The 22,106-nt window shown below is 39.9% G+C and overlaps 1 protein-coding gene across 12 annotated transcripts in view; it reads right to left on the bottom strand.

Annotated features, from left to right (window-relative positions):
• LYPD1 (LY6/PLAUR domain containing 1) overlaps nucleotides 1–22,106 on the bottom strand; it is a 70,070-nt gene that overhangs the window by 11,554 nt on the left and 36,410 nt on the right. For 3 of the 12 annotated variants that reach the window (XM_086350350.1, XM_086350331.1, XM_086350340.1), the window contains exon 4: nucleotides 10,379–10,471. The exons of 7 other annotated variants lie outside the window; for them this stretch is intronic. In XM_086350350.1, coding sequence (XP_086206476.1) covers nucleotides 10,379–10,427 — 49 coding nt within the window. In that variant the 5' untranslated portion in view covers nucleotides 10,428–10,471. Of the gene's footprint in view, nucleotides 1–9,384; nucleotides 9,503–10,378; nucleotides 10,472–22,106 lie in introns of all 12 variants that reach the window. 2 more of the 12 variants (XR_015145354.1, XR_015145359.1) reach the window with 2 other exon arrangements.

The following is a 22,106-nucleotide window of genomic DNA, read 5'->3' on the forward strand; positions in this document are numbered from 1 at the left end:
TTCCCACTGGATATCTCCAAATCACTTGGCTCTGATGGCCAGTGGGGCCTACACTTGTGGCCCTGCAGAACTGTATATGTCTGCATTCTTTAAATGTTGCTACCAGGGTGTCTGCCTGCCAAGCAGCTTGAACCTAGGTGCTAAGATCCTCTTCTTTGGGACATTAACTGACCTCAGCACACACTCAACTCCTGGGAGCTATTAAAACAGCTTGCTTAGAATGAAATGTCATTTGCAGCAACATGGATGGACCCAGAGATTGTCATACTGAGTGAAGTCAGTCAAACAGAGGAGGAGAAATACCATATGACATCCCTTATATGAGAAATATAAAAAAACACAGATGAACATTTTTATTAAACAGAGACAGACTCACAAACTTAGAGAATGAACTTATGGTTGCCGGCGGGGGGGAAAAGTTCGGAGGAAGGGATAAGTTAGGGAGTTCGGGATGGACATGTATACACTGCTATATTTAAAACAGATAACCAACAAGGACCTACTGTACAGCACAGGGAACTCTGCTCAATGTTATGTGGCAGCCTGGATGGTTGGGGAATTTAGGGGAGAATGGATGTATGAATACGTATGCCTGAGTCCCTGTGCTGTCCACCTGAAACTATCACAACACTGTTAATTAGCTACAATCCAATTTAAAATGAAAGAGTTTAAAAAATAATAAAATAAGCTGTTTAGACAGTTGGAAAGGTTGAAGAGATAATCAAAAGCTGGGGTAGGGTTGAATGATGAGGTACATCTCCTATACTAGGCCAACTCTTCAAGAGAGGTGGCTATTTCATCTAATGCATAGAAACCAATACAAGTTATCAAAATTAAAAGATGAATATGTTCCAAAAAATAAAACTTCAGAAGAAAATTTTAATGAAAAACAGGTGATTTACCAGAGAAAGACTTCAAAGTAATGTTCTTAAACATGCTCATTGAACTAGGGAGAAGAATGGATGAGCACAGTGAGAATTTCAACGAAGAGAAAAAAATATAAGAAAGTATTTAATAGAAGTCACAGAGTTGAAGAATACAATAACGGAATTGGGAGAAAAATGCTCTGGAGGAGTTCAACAACACATTAGGTAAAGGAGAAGGAAGGATCAATGAACTCAAAAACAAGGTAGATGAACTCACCCAATCAGAGCAGAAAAAACAAAAAGGTATCAAAAAAAAAAAAAACCTGAAGATAGCTTAAGGGACTTATGAAACAATCTCAAGTGGGTTAATATTCACACTATTGGAGTCACAGAAGAGGAGGGTGGAAGACTTATGTGAAGAAATATTGGCTGCAGATTTCCCTAACTCGGGGAAAGAAATAGACATCAAGATTCAGGAAGCCCAGAGAGTTCCAAATAAGATGAACCAAAAGAAGACCTTAAGACACATAATAATTAAAATGTGAAAATATAAGAAAAGAATATTAAAAGTGGCAACAGAGAAACAACTTGTTGGAACCCCCATAAAATGAGCAGATTTTTCATGAGAAACTTCAGGCCAAAAGGGAATGGCACAATACATAGGCATACCTCACTTTCTCTTTGTTTAACTGTCCTTCACAGGTACTGTGGTTTCCCCCCCCCCCCCCACAAACTGAAGGTTTATGACAATCTGAGTTTACCAAGGATACTGGTGCCATTTTTCCAGAAGCAACTGCTCACTTCATGTCTCTGTATCATGTTTTGGTAATTCTCACAGTATTTTAAACTTTTTCATTATTATGTTTCTTATGGTGATCTGTGATCAGTGGCCATTGATATTACCACTGTAATTGTTTTTGCCTTGTATTTTTACTTGCAGTATGTACTTTTTAAAAAGGCATAATGCCATTGCACACTTAATAGATTACAATATAAACGTAACTTTTATATGAACTGGAAGACAAAAAAACTTGTGTGATTTGCTTTGCTGCAATATTTCCTTTATTTTGGTTGTCTGGAACTTAACCCCCCTACCGCCCCCAGTATCTCTAGGTATGTCTATATTCAAAGTGTTGAAAGAAAAAGAGAAAAAGAAAAAAAACTCCCAAATAAGAATATTCTACCTGGCTTAGTTGTAATTCAGAACTGAAGGAGAGATGTCGAGTTTTCCAGAGAAGCAAGAGTTAACGGAGTTCATTACCTCTAAACCAACTTTATAAGAAATGTTAAAGGGGCTTATTTAAGCTGAAAAGAAAGGGTGCTAACTAGTAACAAAACATATGAAAGTAAACATCTCACTGATAAAGGTAAATATCTAATAAATGTAATAGATTAGTCACTTATTAAACTTGTATAAAGATTAAAAGACAAAACATATGAAAATAAACATCTCACTGATAAAGGTAAATATCTAGTAAATGTAATAGATTAGTCACTTATTAAACTTGTATGAAGATTAAAAGACAAAAGCAGTGAAAACAAGTAAATACAATAATTACCTAAGGGATACACAAGATAAAAGTAAAATTTGAGTGGGACAAGACAGAGGAGTAGAAGGATATAGGCTTACCTCTTATGGAAACACCAAAACCATGGTAGAGCTACTACGGAGAACAGTATGGAGATTCCTTAAAGAACTAAAACTAGAGCTACCACATGACCCTGCAATCCCAATCCTAAGCAGATATCCAGAGAAAAGACCTGATCTGAAAGGATACACGCACCTCAGTGTTCAATGAAGCACTGTTTACAATAGCCAAGACATGGAAGCAACCTAAATGCCTATCAACAGAGGAATAGATAAAGAAGACATGGTACATATATACAGTGGAATATTACTCAGTCAGTAAAATGAAAACATGCCATTTGCAGCAACATGAATGGACCTAGAGATTGTCATATTATGGGAAGAAAGAGAAATAATTGTATGACACCCCTTATATGAGGAATCTAAAAAGAAATGATACAGATTAATTTTTTTTACAAATTAGAAATAGACTCACAGACTTAGAGAATGAACTTATGGTTGCCAGGGGGAAGGATGAAGGGAAGAGATGGTTAGGGAGTTTGGGATGGACAGGTACACACTGCTATATTTAAAATGGATAACCAACAAGGACCTATTGTACAGCACAGGGAACTCTGCTCAATGTCACGTGGCAGCCTGGATAGGAGGGGAGGTTGAAGGAGAATGTGTACATGTGTATGTGTGGCTGAGTCCCTGTGCTGTCCACCTGAAACTTAATCACAACATTGTTAATCGGTTATACTCCAAAATAGAAAGTTGAAAAACAAAAAAAAAGACACCAAATCACAACTAACTGCTGAACAACCGTTGACAAAAAAAACATGCTAGAACCTACAAAACAGATATTCTACATCCAAAGACAAAGAAGCCACATCAAGACAGTAGGAAGGGTGTGATGGCAATAAAACCAAATCCTGTACCCTCTGGGTAGGTGACCAACAAACTGGAAAATAACTATATTGCATGCAGAAGTTCTTCCACAGGAGTGAAAGTTCTATGCCCCACATCAGGCTCCCCAGCCTGGAGGTCTGGCAACAGCAGGAGGAGCCTCAAAGAATCTCGTTTTGAAGGCCACTGGAGTCTGACTGCAGGAATTCCACAGGCATTCCACTCTTGGAGGCACACAAAAGGTCTGGTAAGCATCAGGACCCAGGGGAAAAGCAGTGACCCCATAGGAGCCTGGACCAAACATACCTCCTGGTATTAGAGGGTCTCCTGTGGCAGTGGGGGCTGGCTGTGGCTCACTGCAGGGACAAAGACACTGGCAGCATTAGTTCTGGGGAGTACTCATTGGCTTGAGGCCTCCTGGAGGCTGCCACCAAGACCCGGCCCCTCCCAACAGCTATAGGCTCCTGTGTATAGACTCCTGTGTTGGTTGTTTGACTTCAACCCAAGCAACCAACAGGGTGGGAACACAGCCCCACCCATCAGATAGCCTGCTTAAAGTCAGCCTGAGCACAACCCTGCCCACCAGAAGAACAAGATCCACCTCCACCCACCAGTGGGCAGGAACTAGGCCCTCCCATGAGGAAACTTGCACACGTCTCTTAGGCAGCATCATCCACCAGAGGACAGACAGCAAAGAAGCAAGAAGAACTACAACACTGCAGCCTGCAGAACAGAAACCACAAAGTTAAACAAGATGAGACAGAATATGTCCCACATGAAGGAACACAATAAAACTGCAGAAGAACAAATAAGTGAAGTGGAGATAGGCAATCTACCTGAAAAAGAATTCAGAGTAATGATAATAAAGATGATCCAAGATCTTGGAAAAAGAATGGAGGCACAGATTGAGAAGATACAAGAAATGTTTACCAAAGACCTAGAAGAACTAAAGAACAGAGATGAACAACATAATAACTGAAAAATATACTAGAAGGAATCAACAGCAGAATAATGAAGCAGAAGAACAGATAAGTGAGCCAGAAGATGGAATGGTAGAAATTACTGCCACAGAAAAATGTAAAAAGAAGGAAAATAAATGACAGTCTATAGCCTCTGGGACATAAAATGCACCAACATTTGCATTATAGAGGTCCCAGAAGGAGAAGAGAGGGAGAGAAGACCAGAAAATATTTGAAGAGATAATAGCTGAAAACTTCCCTAATGTGGGAAAAGAAACAGTTCCCCAAGTCCAAGAAGCATAGAGAATCCCAGGCAGGATAAACCCAAGGAGGAAAATGCCAAGATACATAATAATCAAATTGACAAAAATTAAAAGATGAAACAATATTTAAAGCAACAAGGGAAAAATCAATAAATAACATGCAAAGGAATTCCCATAAGGTTATCAGGTGATTTTCAGCAGATACTCTGTAGAACAGAGGAATACTCTACTATGCAAGGTTCTAATTCAGATTCAACTAAAAAATTAAATTTTTTACAGACAAGCAGAAGTTAAGAGTTAGCACCACCAGATCAGCTTTGCTACAAATGCTAAAGGAACTTCTCTAGGCAGAAAAGAAAATTATCTTGTTCCACACTAGGAACAAGAAAATTATGAATGGAAAAACTCACTGGTAAAGGCAAACATACAGTAAAGTTAGGAAATCATCTGCACACAAATATGATATCAAAATCAGCAATCATGAGGAGAGTACAAATGCAGGATATTGGGCAACTTAAAACAATATTTTTTATACATAGACTGCTATAGCAAAACCTCATGGATACTGCAAATTAAAAATCTACAATAGATAAGAAAGAAAAAGAAATCCAAATACAACACTACGTTAGTCATCAAATCACAACAGAAGAGAAAAGAGGAAGCAAAGAAAAAAACACCTACAAACACAATTCCAAACTAATTTAATAAAATGGCAATAAAAATGTGTGTGTGTTAGTCACTCAGTCATGTCTGACTCTTTTGACCCATGGACTGTAATCCACCAGGCTCCTATGTCCATGGAATTCTCCAGGCAAGAATACTGGAGTGGGTAGCCATTCGCTTCTCCAGGGGACCTTCCCTCACCCAAGGATCAAATCTGGGTCTCCTGCATTGCAGGCAGATTCTTTATCATCTGAGCCATCAGGGAATACATATTTATAATAATCTTCACCCTAAATAGATTAAATGCTCCAAGCAAAAGACACACACTGGCTGAGTGAATACAAGAACAAGACTTATATATATATGTATATGCTGCCTACAAGAGACCAACTTCAGATCTGCTGCTAAGTCGCTTCAGTCGTGTCCGACTCTGTGCGACCCCATAGACGGAAGCCCACCAGGCTCCCCTGTCCCTGGGATTCTCCAGGCAAGCACACTGGAGTGGGTTGCCATTTCACATAAAGACTGAAAGCGAGGGGATGGAAAAAGGTATTCCATGCAAACACAAATCAGAGGAAAGCTAGAGTACCAATACTCATATCAGACAAAATGGACTTCAAAATAATGTTACAAGAGACAATGAAGGACACTAATGATCAAGGGATCGATCAAAGAATAAGATAAAACAATTTTAATTATATACACACCCAACATAGGAGCATCTCAACATATGAGGCAAATACTAACAGCCATAAAAGGAGTAACTGATAGTAACACACTAACAGTGGGGGACTTTAATACCCCACATTAATTATTGCACAGATAATCCAGATAGAAAATCAATAAGGAAAAACAGGCCTTAAATGACACATTAGAGCAGATGGACTTAATTGATATTTATAAAGCATTCCATCCAAAAGCAGCAGAATCCACACTGCTTATTTCTCTAGGCTTGATCACATGCTGGGTCACAAAGTGAACTTTGGTAAATTGGAGAAAACTGAAATCATATCAAGCATCTTTCCCAACCACAATGCTATGAAATTAGAAAACAGCAACAAGGGAAAAAACTTCAAACCACCCCCCACAAAAACATGAAGGCTAAATAATATGCTATTAAACAATCAACCATTTCAGAAATCAAAGAGGAAATTAAAAAATACCTACAGACAAATGAAAACAAAAGAATGACAATCAAAAACCTATGGAACACAGCAAAAGCAGTTCTAAGAGGGAAGTTTATAGTAATACAGTAAGTCCACTATATTCAACATCACAGCAATCCAAGTATATGAGTATATGCCCACCTCGCCCTCAGCCTCTAGTGCTGAAGAAGCTGAAGTTGGACAATTCTATGAAGACCTACAAGACCTCCTAAAACTAACACCAAAAAGTGATGTCCTTTTCATCACAGGAGACTGGAATGTAAAAGTAGGAAGTCAAGAGATACCTAGTATAACAGGCAACTTTGGACTTGGAGTACAAATTGAAGCAGGGCAAAGGTTAACAGTTTTGTCAAGAGAACGCGCTGGTCATAGCAACAACAATACAAGAGATGACTCTACACATTGACATCATCAGTGCTGAAAGCAGACTGATTATATATTTTGCAGCCAAACATGGAGAAGCTCTATGTAGTCAGTGAAAACAAGACCTGGAGCTGACTGTGACTCAGATCATTAGCTCCTTATTGCAAAATTTAGGCTCAAATGGAAGAAAGTAGGGAAAACCACTAGGCCATTCAGGTATGACCTAAATCAAATCCCTTATGCTTATACAGTGGAGGTGATGAATAGATTCAAGGGACGAGATCTGGTAGACAGAATGCCTGAAGAGCTATGGATGGAGGTTTGTAACACTGTATAAGGAGTGAAGTCGCTCAGTCATGTCTGACTCTTTATGACCCCATGAATTGTAGCCTGCCAGGCTTCTCCATCCATGGGATTTTCCAGGCAAGAATACTGGAGTGGGTTGCCACTGCCTTCTCCAGGGGATCTTCCTGACCCAGGGATCGAACCTAGGTCTCCTGCACTGCAGGCAGACTCTTTACCATCTGAGCCACCAGGGAAGCCCAAACACTGTATAGGAGGCCACAACTAAAACCATCCCCAAGAAAAAGAAATGTAAGAAGGCAGTGTGGTTGTCTGAGGATGCCTTACAAATAGCTGAGAAAAGAAGAAAAGTGAAAGGCAAAGAGAAAGGGAAAGATATACCCAACTGAATGCAGAGTTCCAGGGATAGCAAGGCGAGATAAGAAAGCCTTTTTAAGTGAACATGCAAAGGTAGAGGAAAACAATAAAATAGGAAAGACAAGAGACATCTTCAAGAAAATTGGAGATACCAAGGCAACATTTCATACAAAGATAGGCACAATAAAGGACAGAAATGGCAAGGACCTAACAGAAGCAGAAGAAATTAAGAAAAGGTGGCAAGAATACACAGAAGAACTGTACAAAAAAGCTCCTAATGACCCAGATAACCACGATGATGTGGTCACTCACCTAGAGCCAGACATCCTAGAGTGTGAAGTCAAGTGGGCCTTAGGAAGGAAGCATTACTATGATTGAAGCTAGTGGAAGTGATGGAATTCCAGCTGAGCTATTTCAAATCTTAAAAGATGATGCTGTTAAAGTGCTGCACTCATCATGCCAGCAAATTTGGAAAATTCAGTAGTGGCCACAGGACTGTAAAAGGTTTTTCATTCCAATCCCAAAGAATGTTCAAATTACCATACAACTGCACTCATTTCACATGCCAGCAACATTATGCTCAAAATCCTTCAAGCTAGGCTTCAGCAGGACATGAAGTGAGAACTTCCAGACATATGAGGTGAATTCAGAAAAGGCAGAGGAATCTGAGATCGAGTAGCCAACATAGGCTGGATTATGGAAAAAGCAAGGGAATTAAAAAAGAAAAAATGACTTCTGCTTCATTGATTATGCTAAAGGCGTTGACTGTGTGGATCACAACAAACTGGAATAGTCTTAATGAGACGGGGATACCAGAGCACATTACCTGTCTGAGAACCTGTATGCACAACAAGGAGCAGTAATTAAAATGGACATGGAACAATGGACTGATGCAAAATTGGGGAAAGAGTACATCAAGAGTACAAAGAGTACATCAAGGTTGTCACCCTACTTACTTAACTTATATCCAGAGTACATCATGTGAAATGCTGGGCTGGATGAATCATAAACTGGAATCAAGACTGCAGGAGAAATATCAATAACCTCAGGTACCCAGATGACACCACTTTAATGGCAGAAAGTGAGGAGGAACTAAAGGGACTTCTGATGAAAGTGAAAGAGGAGAGTGAAAAATCTGGCTTAAAATGCAACATTCAAAAAATGAAGATCATGTCATCTGGTCCTATCACTTCATTGCAAATAGATGGGAAACTGTGGAAACAGTGTCAGATTTTGTTTTCTTGGGCTCCAAAATCAATGCAGACGGTGACTGCAGCCATGAAATTAAAAGACACTCCTTGGTAGAATAGCTATGACAAATGTAGACAGTGTACTAAAAAGCAGAGACCTTACTTTATCAACAAAGGTCCATATAGTCAAAGCTATAGTTTTTCCAGTAGTCATGTATGGATGTGAGAGTTGGACCATAAAGAAGGCTGAGCACCAAAGAACTGATGCTTTCAAACTGTGGTGTTGGAGAAGACTCTTGAGAGTCCCTTGGACTGTAAGGAGATCCAACCAGTCCATCCTAAAGGAGATCAGTCCTGGGTATTCATTGGACTGATGCTGAAGCTGAAACTCCAATACTTTGGCCACCTGATATGAAGAACTGACTCACTGGAAAAGACCCTGATGCTGGGAGACATTGAGGGCAAGAAGAGAAGGGGACAACAGAGGATGAGATGGTTGGATGGCATCACTGAGTCAATGGACATGAGTTTGAGCAAATTCAGGGAGATAGTGAAGGACACAGAAGCCTGGTGTGCTGCACTTCATTGGGTCCCACAGAGTTGGATATGGCTTGGCCACTGAAGAACAATTCCCCTACATTCGAACCTTCAAGTTAGGATCTTTCCATTATGTGAACATGCATCTGGTTCAGCAAGGAACCAGATCCTGTGACACCAATATCAAGCATGAGTGAAGTTGCAGCTTGCCCTTCATCTCCTCTTGCTGATGATTCTTCACCTCTACCACCTCCTGTCTCTTCTCCATCCTCCAGTCAGTAGCTGTTCTTGCCTGTTCACTTGATGCCAGTCTCTGTATGCCAGGTGTTACGGTACCACTGTACCTTCGAGGTGCTATACTGTAAGATTAAAAATGTTTCTTTTATTTTTGTGTTTTTATGTACTATTTATGTGAAAAGTATTATAAATCTATTATAATACAGTACTATATAGTCAATTGTGTTAGTTGGGTACCTAGGCTAACCCTGTTGGACTTATGAAAAAACTGGACTTATAAACACTTTATTGGAATGCAACTCTTTTATATGTAGGGGACTTACTGTACAATCTTACCTCAGGAAACAAGAAAAATCACAAATAAACCACCTAACTTTGCACCTAAAGCAACTAAAGAAAGAACAAAACCCAAAATCAGTAGAAGGAAAGAAATCATAAAGATCAGAGCAGATAAATGAGAGAAAGAAAACAATAGGAAAAAAAAAAACAAAAAACCAGTGACGCTAAAGCTGGTTCTTTGAAAATATAAATGTAACTGATGAACCTTTAGCCAAACTCATCAATAAAAAAGTGAGAGGGGTCAAATCAATAAAATTAGAAATGAAAAAGGAGAAGTTACAACAGATACCACGGAAATACAGAGGATCATAAGAGACTACTATAAGCAACTAAACTCTGGGAGATAGTGAAGGACAGGGAAGCCTGGAACACTGCAGTCCATGGGGTCACAAAGGTGGACATGATTTAGTGACCAAACAACAATAATACCACATCAATACCATAAAATGGACAACCTAGAAGAAATGGACAAATTCTCAGAAACGCACAGTCTCCCAAGACTTAACCAGAAGGAATAGAAAATATAAACAGAGACCAATCATAAGCATGGGAAATGAACTGTGATTTAAAAACTCCAAATAAAGCCCTCACGAAAGTCCAGGGCCAGATGGCTTCAGAGGCAAATTTTATCAAATATTTAGAGAAAAATTAATACCTACCCTGTAACTCTTCTGCAAAATGTAGTGGAAGGAACACTCCCAAACTCATTCTATGAGGCCACCATCACCCTGACACCAAAACCAAAGATACCACTAAAAGAAAGAAATAAAATGATAGGCTAATATCACTGATGAACACAGACACAAGAATTCTCAACAAAATACTAACAAACCAAATCCAAAAATGCATTAAAAGGATCATACACCATGATCAAGTGTGATATTTCCCAGTGATGCAAGGATTTTTCAAACCTGCAAATTAATCAGTGTGATATACCACATCAACAAATTGAAGAATGAAAGTCATATGATCATCTCAGTAGATACAGAAAAAGTTTTTGACAAAATTCAACACCTGTTTATCATGAACGAACTTTAAAACATGGGCATAAAGGGAACATACTTCAACATAATAAAGGCCACATATGACAAACCTACAGCTAACATCAAACTCAACGGTGGAAAGCTGAAAGCATATCATCTTAGATTGGCGACAAGATAAGGATGCTCACTCACACCACTTTTATTAACATAGCTTTGGAAGTCCTAGCTACAGCAATGAGAAAAGGGAAAGAAATAAAGAGAATCCAAATTGGAAAAGAAGTAAAACTTTCCTTGATTACTGATGATATGACAGTAAACATGGAAAATCCCAAATGCGCTACCGGAAAACCACTAGAGATCATCAATAAAGGCGGTAAAGTTGCAGGGTACGAAATCAATACACAGAAATACTTCATTTCTATAAACTAACAATGAAAGATCAGAAACAGAAAGGAAAGAAGCAATCCCACTTACTATCACATCAAAAATAGGAACAAACCTACGTAAGGAGGCAAAAGTCCTATACTCTGAAAACTAAGACACTGATGAAAGAAACTGAAGATAACACAAACTGAAGGAAATATATACCACATTCTTGTATTGGAAGAGTCAACATTGTCAAAATGACTATAACTCAAGGCCGTATACAGAGTCAATGTAATCCCTATCAAATTAGCAATTGCATGTTTCACAGAACTAGAACAAAAAAAATCTTAACATCTATATAGACACACAGAAGATCCAGAATAGCCAATGCAATCTTGAGAAAGAATAACTGAGCTGGAGGAATCAGGCTCCCTGACTTCAGGCTATACAAAAAGATACTGTCATCAAAACCATATGGTACTGGCACAAAAACAGAAATATAGATCAATGGAATAGGATAGAAAGCCCAGAAATAAGCCCATGCACACGTGGTCAATCTACAACAAAGGAAAAAAGACTATACGATGGAGAAAAGACAATCTCTTTAATAACTGGTGCTTGAAAAAATGGTACCTGAACAGCTGCATGTAAAAGAATGAAATTAGCATATTCTTTAATACCATACACAAAAATAAAATGAGTATGGATTAAAGACTTAAAAGTAAGACCTGATTCTATAAAACTCTTAGAGAAAAACTTAGGTAGAACACTGTTTGACATAAATCTCAGCAATATCTGTTTTGATCTGTCTTCTAGAGTAATGCAAATAAAAACAAAAAGTAACAAGTAAAACCTAATTAACTCAAAAGCTTTTGCACAGTGAAGGAAACCATAAACAAAATGAAAACATAGCCCTCAGAATGGGAGAAAATATTTGCAAATGATGTGACCAACAAGGGATTAATCTCCAAAATCTACAGACAGCTCATGCAGCTCAATGTCAATAAAACAAGCAACCCAATCAAGAAAAATATGAGCAGAAAACCTAAGTAGACATTTCTCCAAAGATGGCATACAGATGGCCAAGAGACAGGGAAAAATGCTCAACATCACTATTACAGAAAACACTGAGTATCACCTCAAACCAGTCAGAATGCCACTATCAGAAAGTCTACAAACAGTAAATGCTGGAGAGGGTGTGGAGAAAGAACTTTCCTACACTGTTGATGGAAATGTACATTGGTACAGTTGCTATGGAGAACAATATAGAAGTTCCTTTAGAAAACTAAAAATAGAGCTACCATATATCCAGCAATCCCACTCCTTGGCATATATCTGGAGAAAACCATGGTTCAAAAGGATACATGCACCCCAGTGTTCACTGTGGTGGTGTTTACAATAGCCAAGACACGGAAGCAACCTAAATGTCCACCCACAGATGAATGGATAAAGAAGATGTGGTGTGTGTGTACATACACACACACATATACATACACACACACAATGGAATATCACCTAGCCATTAAAAAGAATGAAACAATCCATTTGCAGCAACCAACATGTATGGACCTAGATAGAGATAATCATACTAAGTGAAGTAAGTCACTCAGGGAAAGACAAATATATGATATCACTTATATACAGAATCTGAAAAAATATGATGCAAAAGATCTTATTTACAAAACAGAAACAGATTAACAGATTTCGATTTAGAAAACAAATTATGGTTACCAAAAGGGAGAGGGATAAATTGGGAGGTTGGGATTGACTTATACACTACTATATTTAAAACAGATAACCAGCAAGGATCTACTGTAAAGCACCTCTGCTTAATATTCTGTAATGACTTATATGGGAAAAGAATTTGAAAAAGAATAGTTATGTGTATAACTGAATCACTTTGCTATATACCTAAAATTAATACATTGTTAACCAATTACTCTCCAATATAAAATAAAAATTAAAAAACAAAAAAAGTAAATTTGACATCAAAATCAAAATGTGGAGGGGGAGGGTAGAAATGTAGAACCTTAGAATCCATTCAAACTTGTTATCAACTTAAAGTGTGCTAAGCCGCTTTAAGTTATCAACTTAAACTGTGCTCAGTCCTATTTAACTCCTTGCAACTGTATGGACTATAGCCCACCAGGCTCCTCTGTCCATGGGATTTTCCAGGCAAGAATACTGGATTGGGTTGCCACGTCCTCCTCCAGGGGATCATCCCAACCTGGAGGATCAAACCTGCATCTCTTACAGATACTTGCATTGCCAGGTGGGTTCTTTACCACTAGCATTACCTGGGAAACCCAAATATGCTGCTCTAAATAGAATTTGTTATATATAAGACTAATGGTTCTCACAAAGCAAAAACCTATAGTAAGTATACAAAGATGATGAGAAAAAAATCTAAACATGCCAGTAAAGAAACTCTTCAAACCACAAAAGAAAACAGTAAGAGGAGAAGAAAGGTACAAAAGGACTACAAAACGTCCAGAAAGCCAATAATTTCATGCTGCTGCTCAGTCGCTCAGTCGTGTCCGACTCTGTGCGACCCCATAGACGGCAGCCCATCAGGCTCCCCTGTCCCTGGGATTCTCCAGGCAAGAACACTGGAGTGGGTTGCCATTTTCTTCTCCAATGCATGAAAGTGAAAAGTGAAAGTGAAGTCGCTCAGTCATATTCGACTCTTTGGGACCTCATGGACTGCAGCCTACCAGTCTCCTCTGTCCATGGGATTTTCCAGGCAAGAGTACTGGAGAAGGGTGCCATTGCCTTGTCCGATACCTATCAATAATTCCTTAAATGGAAGTAGACTAAATTCTCAAATGACAGAGTGGCCAAATGGATTAAAAAAAAAAAAAAACAAACAACTAAGACCCATCCACGTGCTGCCTACAGAGACACACTTCAGACTCACGGACACACACAGACTGAAAGTGAAGTGATAGAAAGAGATAGTCCATATGAATAGAAACCAAAAGAAATCTGGGCTATTGATCCTTGGACAAAATACTTAATTAAGGCAAAGAAACACCCTCTTCCAACAACACAAGAGAAGACTCTACACATGAACATCACCATATGGTCAATACTGAAATCAGATTGATTATATTTTTTGCAGCCAAAGATAGAGAAGCTCTATACAGTCAGCAAAAACAAGACTGGGAGCTCACTTTGGCTCAGATCATGAAATCCTTATTGCAAAATTCAGACTTAAATTGAATAAAGTGGGGAAAACCACTAGATCATTCAGGTATGATGTAAATCAAATCCCTTACGATTATACAGTGGAAGTGAGAAATAGATTCAAGGGATCAGATCTGATAGAGTGCTTGAAGAATTATGGACGAGGTTTGTAACACTGTACAGGAGACAGGGATCAAGGTCATCCCCAAGAAAAAGAAATGCAAAAATGATTATGTGAGGAGGCCTTACAAATAGCTGAGAAGAGAAGAGAAGCAAAAGGCAAAGGAGAAAAGGAAAGATATACCCATTGGAATGCAGAGTTCCAAAGAATAGCAAGGAGAGATAAGAAAGCCTTCCTCAGTGATCAATGCAAAGGAATAGAGGAAAGCACTAGAATGGGAAAGACTAGATTCTTTTCAAGAAAATCAGAGATACCAAGGCAACATGTCATGCAAAGATGGGCACAATAAAGGGCAGAAATGGAATGGACCTAATGGAAGCAGAAGATATTAAGAAAAGGTGGCAAGAATACACAGAAGAACTATACAAAAAAGATCTTCATGACCCAGATAACCACGATCGTGTGATCACTCACCTAGAGCCAAACATCCTGGAGACCGAAGTCAAATGGGCCTTAGGAAGAAGCATCACTAGGAACAGTTAGTGGAGGTGATGGAATTTCAGCTGAGCTATTTCAAGTCCTAAAAGATGATACTCTTAAGTGCTGCACTCAATATGCCAGCAACTTTGGAAGACTCAGCAGTGGGCGCAGGACTGGAAAAGGTCAGTTTTCATTTCAATCCCAAAGAAACGCAATGCTAAAGAATGTTCAACTATGGCACAATTGCACTCATCTCACATGCTAGCAAAGTACTGCTCAAAATCCTCCAAGCTAGGCTTCAACAGAATGTGAACCAAGAACTTCCAGATGTACAAGCTGGATTTAGAAAAGGCACAAGAACCAGAGATCAAATTGCCAACATCCGCTGGATCATAGAAAGAGCAAGAGAATTCCAGAAGAACATCTACTTCTGCTTCAATGAGTACACTAAAGCCTTTGTGTGGATTGCAACAAACTGTGGAAAATTCTTTGAGATGGGAATACCAGACCACCTTACCTGCCTCCTGAGAAACCTGCATGCAGGTCAAGAAGCAACAGTTAGAACCGGACATGGAACAACAGACTGGTTCCGAATTGGGAAAGGAGTGTGTCAAAGCTATATACTATCACCCTGCTTATTTAACTGATATGCAGAGTACATCATGTGAAATGCCAGGCTGGAAAACCACAAGCTGAAATCAGGACTGCCGGGAGAAGTAACAACAACCTCAGATATGCAGATGACCACCCTTATGGCAGAAAGTGAAGAGGAACTAAAGAGTCTCTTAATGAAGGTGAAAGAGAGTGAAAAAGCTGGCTTAAAACTCAACATTAAAAAAAAATTAAGATCATGGCATCCAGTCTCATCACTTCATGGCAAATAGATGGGGAAACAATGGAAACAGTGACAGACTTTATTTTCTTGGGCTCCAAAATCACTGCAGATGGTGACTGTAGCCATGAAATGAAAAGATGCTTGCTCCTTGGAAGAAAAGCTATGGCATACCTAGATAGCATATTAAAAAACAGAGACATTACTTTGCCGACAAAGATCCATATAGTAAAAACTATGGTTTTTTCCAGTAGTCATGTATGGATGTGAATGTTGGACCATAAAGAAGGCTAAGCACTGAAGAACTTATGCTTTCAAACTGTGGTGCTGGAGAAAACTCTTGAGAGTCCCTTGGAGAGCAGGGAGATCAAACCAGTCAATCCTAGAGGACATCAATCCTGAATATTCACTGGAAGGACTGAAGCTGAAGCTCCAATACGTTGGCCACCTATTGCAAAGAGTCTGACTCATTGGAAAAGACCCTGTTGCTGGGAAAGATTGAATGCAGGAGAAGGGGATGACAGAGGATGAGATGGTTGGATGGCATCATCGACTCAATGGACATGAGTTTGATCAAGCTGCGGGAGATGGTGAAGGACAGGGAAGCCTGATGTGCTGCAGTCCATGGGGGTCACAGGGTCAGATGAGACTGAGTGACTGAATAACAACAACAAAGGCTTCCCTGCTGGCTCAGGTGGTAAAGAATCTGCTGCAAAGCGGGAGACCTGGGTTCTATCCCTGGGTCTGGAATATTCCCTGGAGAAGGGAAAGGCACCCCTACTCCAGTATTTTTTGCCTGGAGAATTCCATGGATAGAGGAGCCTGACAGGCTACAGTCCATGGGATCACAGAGTCAGACATGATTAAGTGACTAACACACATACACACAAAGGTATAGTAATCAAAACAGTATGTTACTGGTATAAAAATAGACAAAAATAGATGAATGGAACAGAATAGAAAGCCCAGAATAAAAAACCCATGCACATGTGGTCAATTAATTGACAAAAAAGGAGGCAAGAATATATAATGGTGAAAAGACAGTCTCTTCAATAATGGTGTTGGAAAAACTTTAGTCACATGCTAAAAAATGAATCTGGACCACAGTCTGACACCATCCATAAAAATTAACTCAAATTGATTAAAGACTCGAGTGTAAGTCCTGAAACAACAGAACTCCTAAAAGGAAAGATAGGCGGCAAGCTCCTGGACATCAGTCTTGGAGATGATTTTTTAGATCTAACCCCCAAAGAAAAGTAAATAAATGAGACTGCATCAAACTAAATAGCTTCTGTACAGCAAAGGAAACCATCAACAAAGTGAAAAGGTAACCTACTGAATGGAAGAAAATATTGCAAATCATTTATCTGATAAGGGATTAATATCTAAAATTTATAAAGAAATCATACAACTTGATAGCAAAAAAAAAAATTGCTTAAAGAATGGGCAGAAGACCTGAATACAGACATATTTACACAGAAGCTATGCAGATGGCCAACAGACAACAGATATGAAAAAATGCTCAGCACCAGTCATCAAGGAAATGCAAGTCAAAAACCACAGAAGATATCACCTCACACCTGTTAGGATACCTATTGTCAAAAAGATAAAAAAAATAAGTGTTGGCAAGGATATGGACGAAAGAGAACGCTTGTGCACTGTTGGTGGGATTATATATCACTGCATTCATTATGGAAAACAGTATGGACGAGAGTTAAAATACAACTACCACATAATCCAGCGATTTCACTTCTGGTTATTTATCTAAAGGATATGAAAAGAGTACTTCAAAAAGGTATACGCACCCCCATGTTCACTGCAGCATTATTTACAATAGGTGAGATATGAAAGCGACCTAAGTGTCCACTGATGGATAATGGATATAGAAGATGTGATACACACACACACAGGATACAATACAGGCATAAAAAGAATGAAACCTTGCCATTTGTGCTAGCAAGGATGGACCTTGAGGCTATGACGCTAAGTGAAATAAGTCAGAGAGAGAAAGACAAATAGCATATGATCTCACTTACATATGAAATTTAAAACAACAAACAAACTCATAAATTCAGAGAACACATTGGTGATTGCCAAAAGCAGGGTTTTGGGGATAGGGGGAATTATAAAGGGGATCATAAGACACAAACTTCCAGTTATAAAATAATTAAGTCATATTGATGTAAGGTACAGCATGGTAGATGCAGTTAGTAATACTCCCTTGCATATTTGAAAGTTACTAAGAGTAGCTCAAGATTTCTGGGAGAAATATCAATAACCTCAGACATGCAGATGACACCACCCTTGTGGCAGAAAGTGAAGATGAACTCAAAAGCCTCTTGATGAAAGTGAAAGAGGAGAGTGAAAAATTTGGCTTAAAGCTCAACATTCAGAAAACAAAGATCATGGCATCTGGTCCCATCACTTCATGGCAAATAGATGGGGAAACAGTGGAAACAGTGTCAGACTTTATTTTTGGGGGGCTCCAAAAATCACTGCAGATGGTGATTGCAGCCATGAAATTAAAAGACGCTTACTCCTTGCAAGGAAAGTTATGACCAGCCTAGATAGCATATTCAAAAGCAGAGACATTACTTTGCCAACAAAGGTCCGTCTAGTCAAGGCTATGGTTTTTCCAGTGGTCATGTATGGATGTGAGAGTTGGACTGTGAAGAAAGCTGAGCACTGAAGAATTGATGCCTTTGAACTGTGGTGTTGGAGAAGACTCTTGAGAGTCCCTTGGACTGCAAGGAGATCCAACCAGTCCATTCTAAAGGAGATCAGTCCTGGGTGTTCTTTGGAAGGAATGATGCTGAAGCTGAAACTCCAGTACTTTGGCCACCTCATACGAAGAGTTGACTCATTGGAAAAGACTCTGATGCTGGGAGGGATTGGGCGCAGGAGGAGAAGGGGACGACAGAGGATGAGATGGCAGGATGGCATCACCGACTCGATGGACATGAGTTTGGGTGAACTCTGGGAGTTGGTGATGGACAGGGAGGCCTGGCGTGCTGCAATTCATGGGGTCGCAAAGAGTCGGACATGACTGAGCGACTGAACTGAAGAGTAGATCTAAAAAGCTCACATCACAAGAAAAAATGCTGTATATAGTGATGGATGTTAACTAGACTGTGATCATTTTGCAATATTCAAATATTCAATATCAAATATTGAATAATAAAAAAGAACAGTATTGCTGGACAGTTTCTTTCTTCTTTTCTTTAAAAATGATTTAATAAATAAGCCCATGCTTTTCAACATATTCCAGGTAACAGTTTTAGACCTCTACAAATACTCATTTAATCTTTACAATAACTCTAGTGATAACCCGTACTTTGCATAAGAGGAAACTAAGGCAGACAGAGGTCAAGTAATTTGACTGGGAGTCATGCAGATAAAATATGATAGAGCTGGGATTTGAACCCAGGAAGACTGCGTTTATAATCCTAACTGCTGTACTACATTTCCCACAATGGTATCATATGTTTCCATTGAGAAAATTTTTATAAACAAAAATTACACCTACTACATACATTTTACACTCATATGCATAAAACAGTTTTGGAAGAATACATGAAAGAGAGTTGATATTGGTTGTCTCTGGAGCAGGATACTGCATTGCCATGGGACAGGGACGAAAAAAACCCCCTGTAGGTCCTTTTTAACCATTTGAAATCAGAACCATGCAAATGACGTACCTTTTTTTTAACCTTCTGAAATAAACACCTCCTCTCAAGAAGCATTTTACCCCATTCCTTCTTCCTTGTGCCAACAAAGGTCTGTCTAGTCAAATCTATGGTTTTTCTAGTAGTCATGTATGGATGTGAGAGTTGGACTATAAAGAAAGCTGAATGCCGAAGAATTGATGCTTTTGAACTGTGGTGTTGGAGAAGACTTGAGAGTCCCTTGGACTGCAAGGAGATCAACCAGTACACACTAAAGGAAATCAGTACTGAATATTCATTGGAAGGACTGATGCTGAAGCTGAAATTCCAATACTTTGGCCACCTGATGTGAAAGAACTGACTCATTTGAGAAGACCCTAATGCTGGGAAAGATTGAGGGCAGGAGGAGAAGTGGTCGACAGAGGATGAGATGGTTGGATGGCATCACTGACTCAATGTACATGAGTTTGAGTAAACTCCAGGAGCTGACAACAGACAGGGAGGCCTGGCGTGCTGCAGTCCATGGGGTCCCAGCTGCTGCTAAGTCACTTCAGTCGTGTCCGACTCTGTGCGACCCCATAGACGGCAGCCCACCAGGCTCCACCGTCCCTGGGATTCTCCAGGCAAGAACACTGGAGTGGGTCGCCATTTCCTTCTCCAATGCATGAAAGTGAAAAGTGAAAGTGAAGTCGCAGAGTCCGACACAATTGAGCGACTGAACTGAACTTCTTCCCAGTGCAGCAAAGTTCCTTCCCAGCTCTGTCCACTAGAGGGCGCCCAGGAATGCACACTCCCTCTAGCAGACAGCCCCAGAGCCCAAGTTTTAGGACGCCAGGGAAGAAAATACTTGCCTCTGTCTTTCTGTTTTTCCTTTAACCCAGATCCCATGAACTCAGGTCTGGCTCCAAATGAGGAAGGGCTGCAATTAGACCAGAGAGGGGCACTCACAGCTGGCTGGTGGAGTATACGTTGGCATAACAACTTGGAAGCATCTACAATAATTTAAAATGTTCAATTCCCACTGTTCCACTACTCAGCACTTACCCTTCAAAATAAAGCACACTTTCACACATGCACATTCTTCATAGGAAAGCGGTACATTTGTACTATGGGAAGTTAAGGCACCGTTGAAAGAAAACCACAGAGTCCTACATTGAATGAGCTCAATATAGTGATTACTGAATTACTCTCTACAGTGACCTTGTTGGTTCTCAATAAGAAAAAGGAGTTCCAGAATGATATGTAAATATACCTTCTATGTAAGAAAAAAAATGCAAAGCAATAACAATATGTGTTTTTGGAGCAAGTCGATAGTGGTGTGTGCACATGCACGCATAGCTCAGTGTACACATTTACATCTCCAAATAAAATCAAAGAGTTCCAGAAGGCTATACACTGAACAGCTGTGATTCCTTTAGGGATGGCCGGTAGTCAGGAAGCACTTTGATATATTTATGATATTTAAATGTTTTATGGTAAGAATACACCCACGTGGATTGCATCTGTAGTTACAAATGGACAGAACTGAGAAGTATAAATTGAGTGAGCCACCTCATCGAGATTTGAGGCACATGGTGGCATATGGCACCTAGGTGGTAGACAGGCGTGTACACCATCCTGGATAGAATATACCCCAGCCTCATGGAATCAGGGCTCCTCTGGAACCTTAGACAGGTTCTGCCCAGGGCACCAGAGCTCTGGTTTCCCTGCGGCTTCAGAGCTGTTTTGGAGCCTTCAGCAGCCGCCCGCTGCAGAAGGCAACATGTCCAATAGCAGGATGGGGATGCATTTTGGGACTTCTCCAGACAGCTGAGGGAAGCATATATCCTGCATGAATTCTTTCTTAATCTCTTCTAATACAATACATATTCCACTAATGTGTTTTATTAATAAAATATAGCTCCAGCACTTAAAACAGTGACTGGTGCATAAGGGCTCAATAAGAAAGAAATGGGGCTTCCCGGGTGCTTAACGGTAAAGAATTCACCTTTCAACGCAGGAGACATAGGTTTGATCCCTGCATTGGGAAAATTCTCTAGATAAGGAAATGACAACCCACTCCAGTATTCTTGCTGGAGAATCCCATGGACAGAGGAGTGAGGGAGAGAGGGAGAAAAAGAGTAAGAAAGAAAAAGAAGAAGGAAGATAGGAAGGAAGGAAGGAAAGGAGGAAAAATAGGAAAAAAAAAAAAAAAAGAGAGAGAGAGAATGTAAAGAGAAAGGGGAGAAGATAAAACAGAAGAGAGGAGGATCATTTGAAGGGGGCCTGGCAACCCACTCCAGTACTCTTGCCTGGAAAATCCCATGGACGGAGGAGCCTGGTGGGCTGCAGTCCATGGGCTCGCTAAGAGTCGGACACGACTGAGCGACTTCACTTTCACTTTTCACTTTCATGCATTGGAGAAGGAAATGGCAGCCCACTCCAGTGTTCTTGCCTGGAGAATCCCGGGGACGGGGGAGCCTGGTGGGCTGCCGTCTATGGGGTCGCACAGGGTCGGACACGACTGAAGCGACTTAGCAGCAGCAGCAGCAGAGGTCCCATAATAGTGGGTGCTTTTCTGACTAGTTGAACCAAATTTTATTCAGCTGTTGAGGTCTGGATAACAGCACTGAAAGCTAAAACTCACCTCTAGGCCTTGGTTGATACAGATACAGGGCTGTGAGAGGCTTATGACTTGGTAATAGGGAGTCAGACCCAGAGCTAGCAGGCTTGGCAGCTTGAAGAAGGCTGTCCATCAACCACAGCTTGGGCCAG

The sequence above is a fragment of the Bos grunniens genome, chromosome 2 (assembly GCF_055505025.1).
Source record: "Bos grunniens cultivar Pamir isolate PY7600 chromosome 2, Bosgru_T2T1.0, whole genome shotgun sequence".
NCBI classification, from domain to species: Eukaryota; Metazoa; Chordata; class Mammalia; order Artiodactyla; family Bovidae; genus Bos; species Bos grunniens.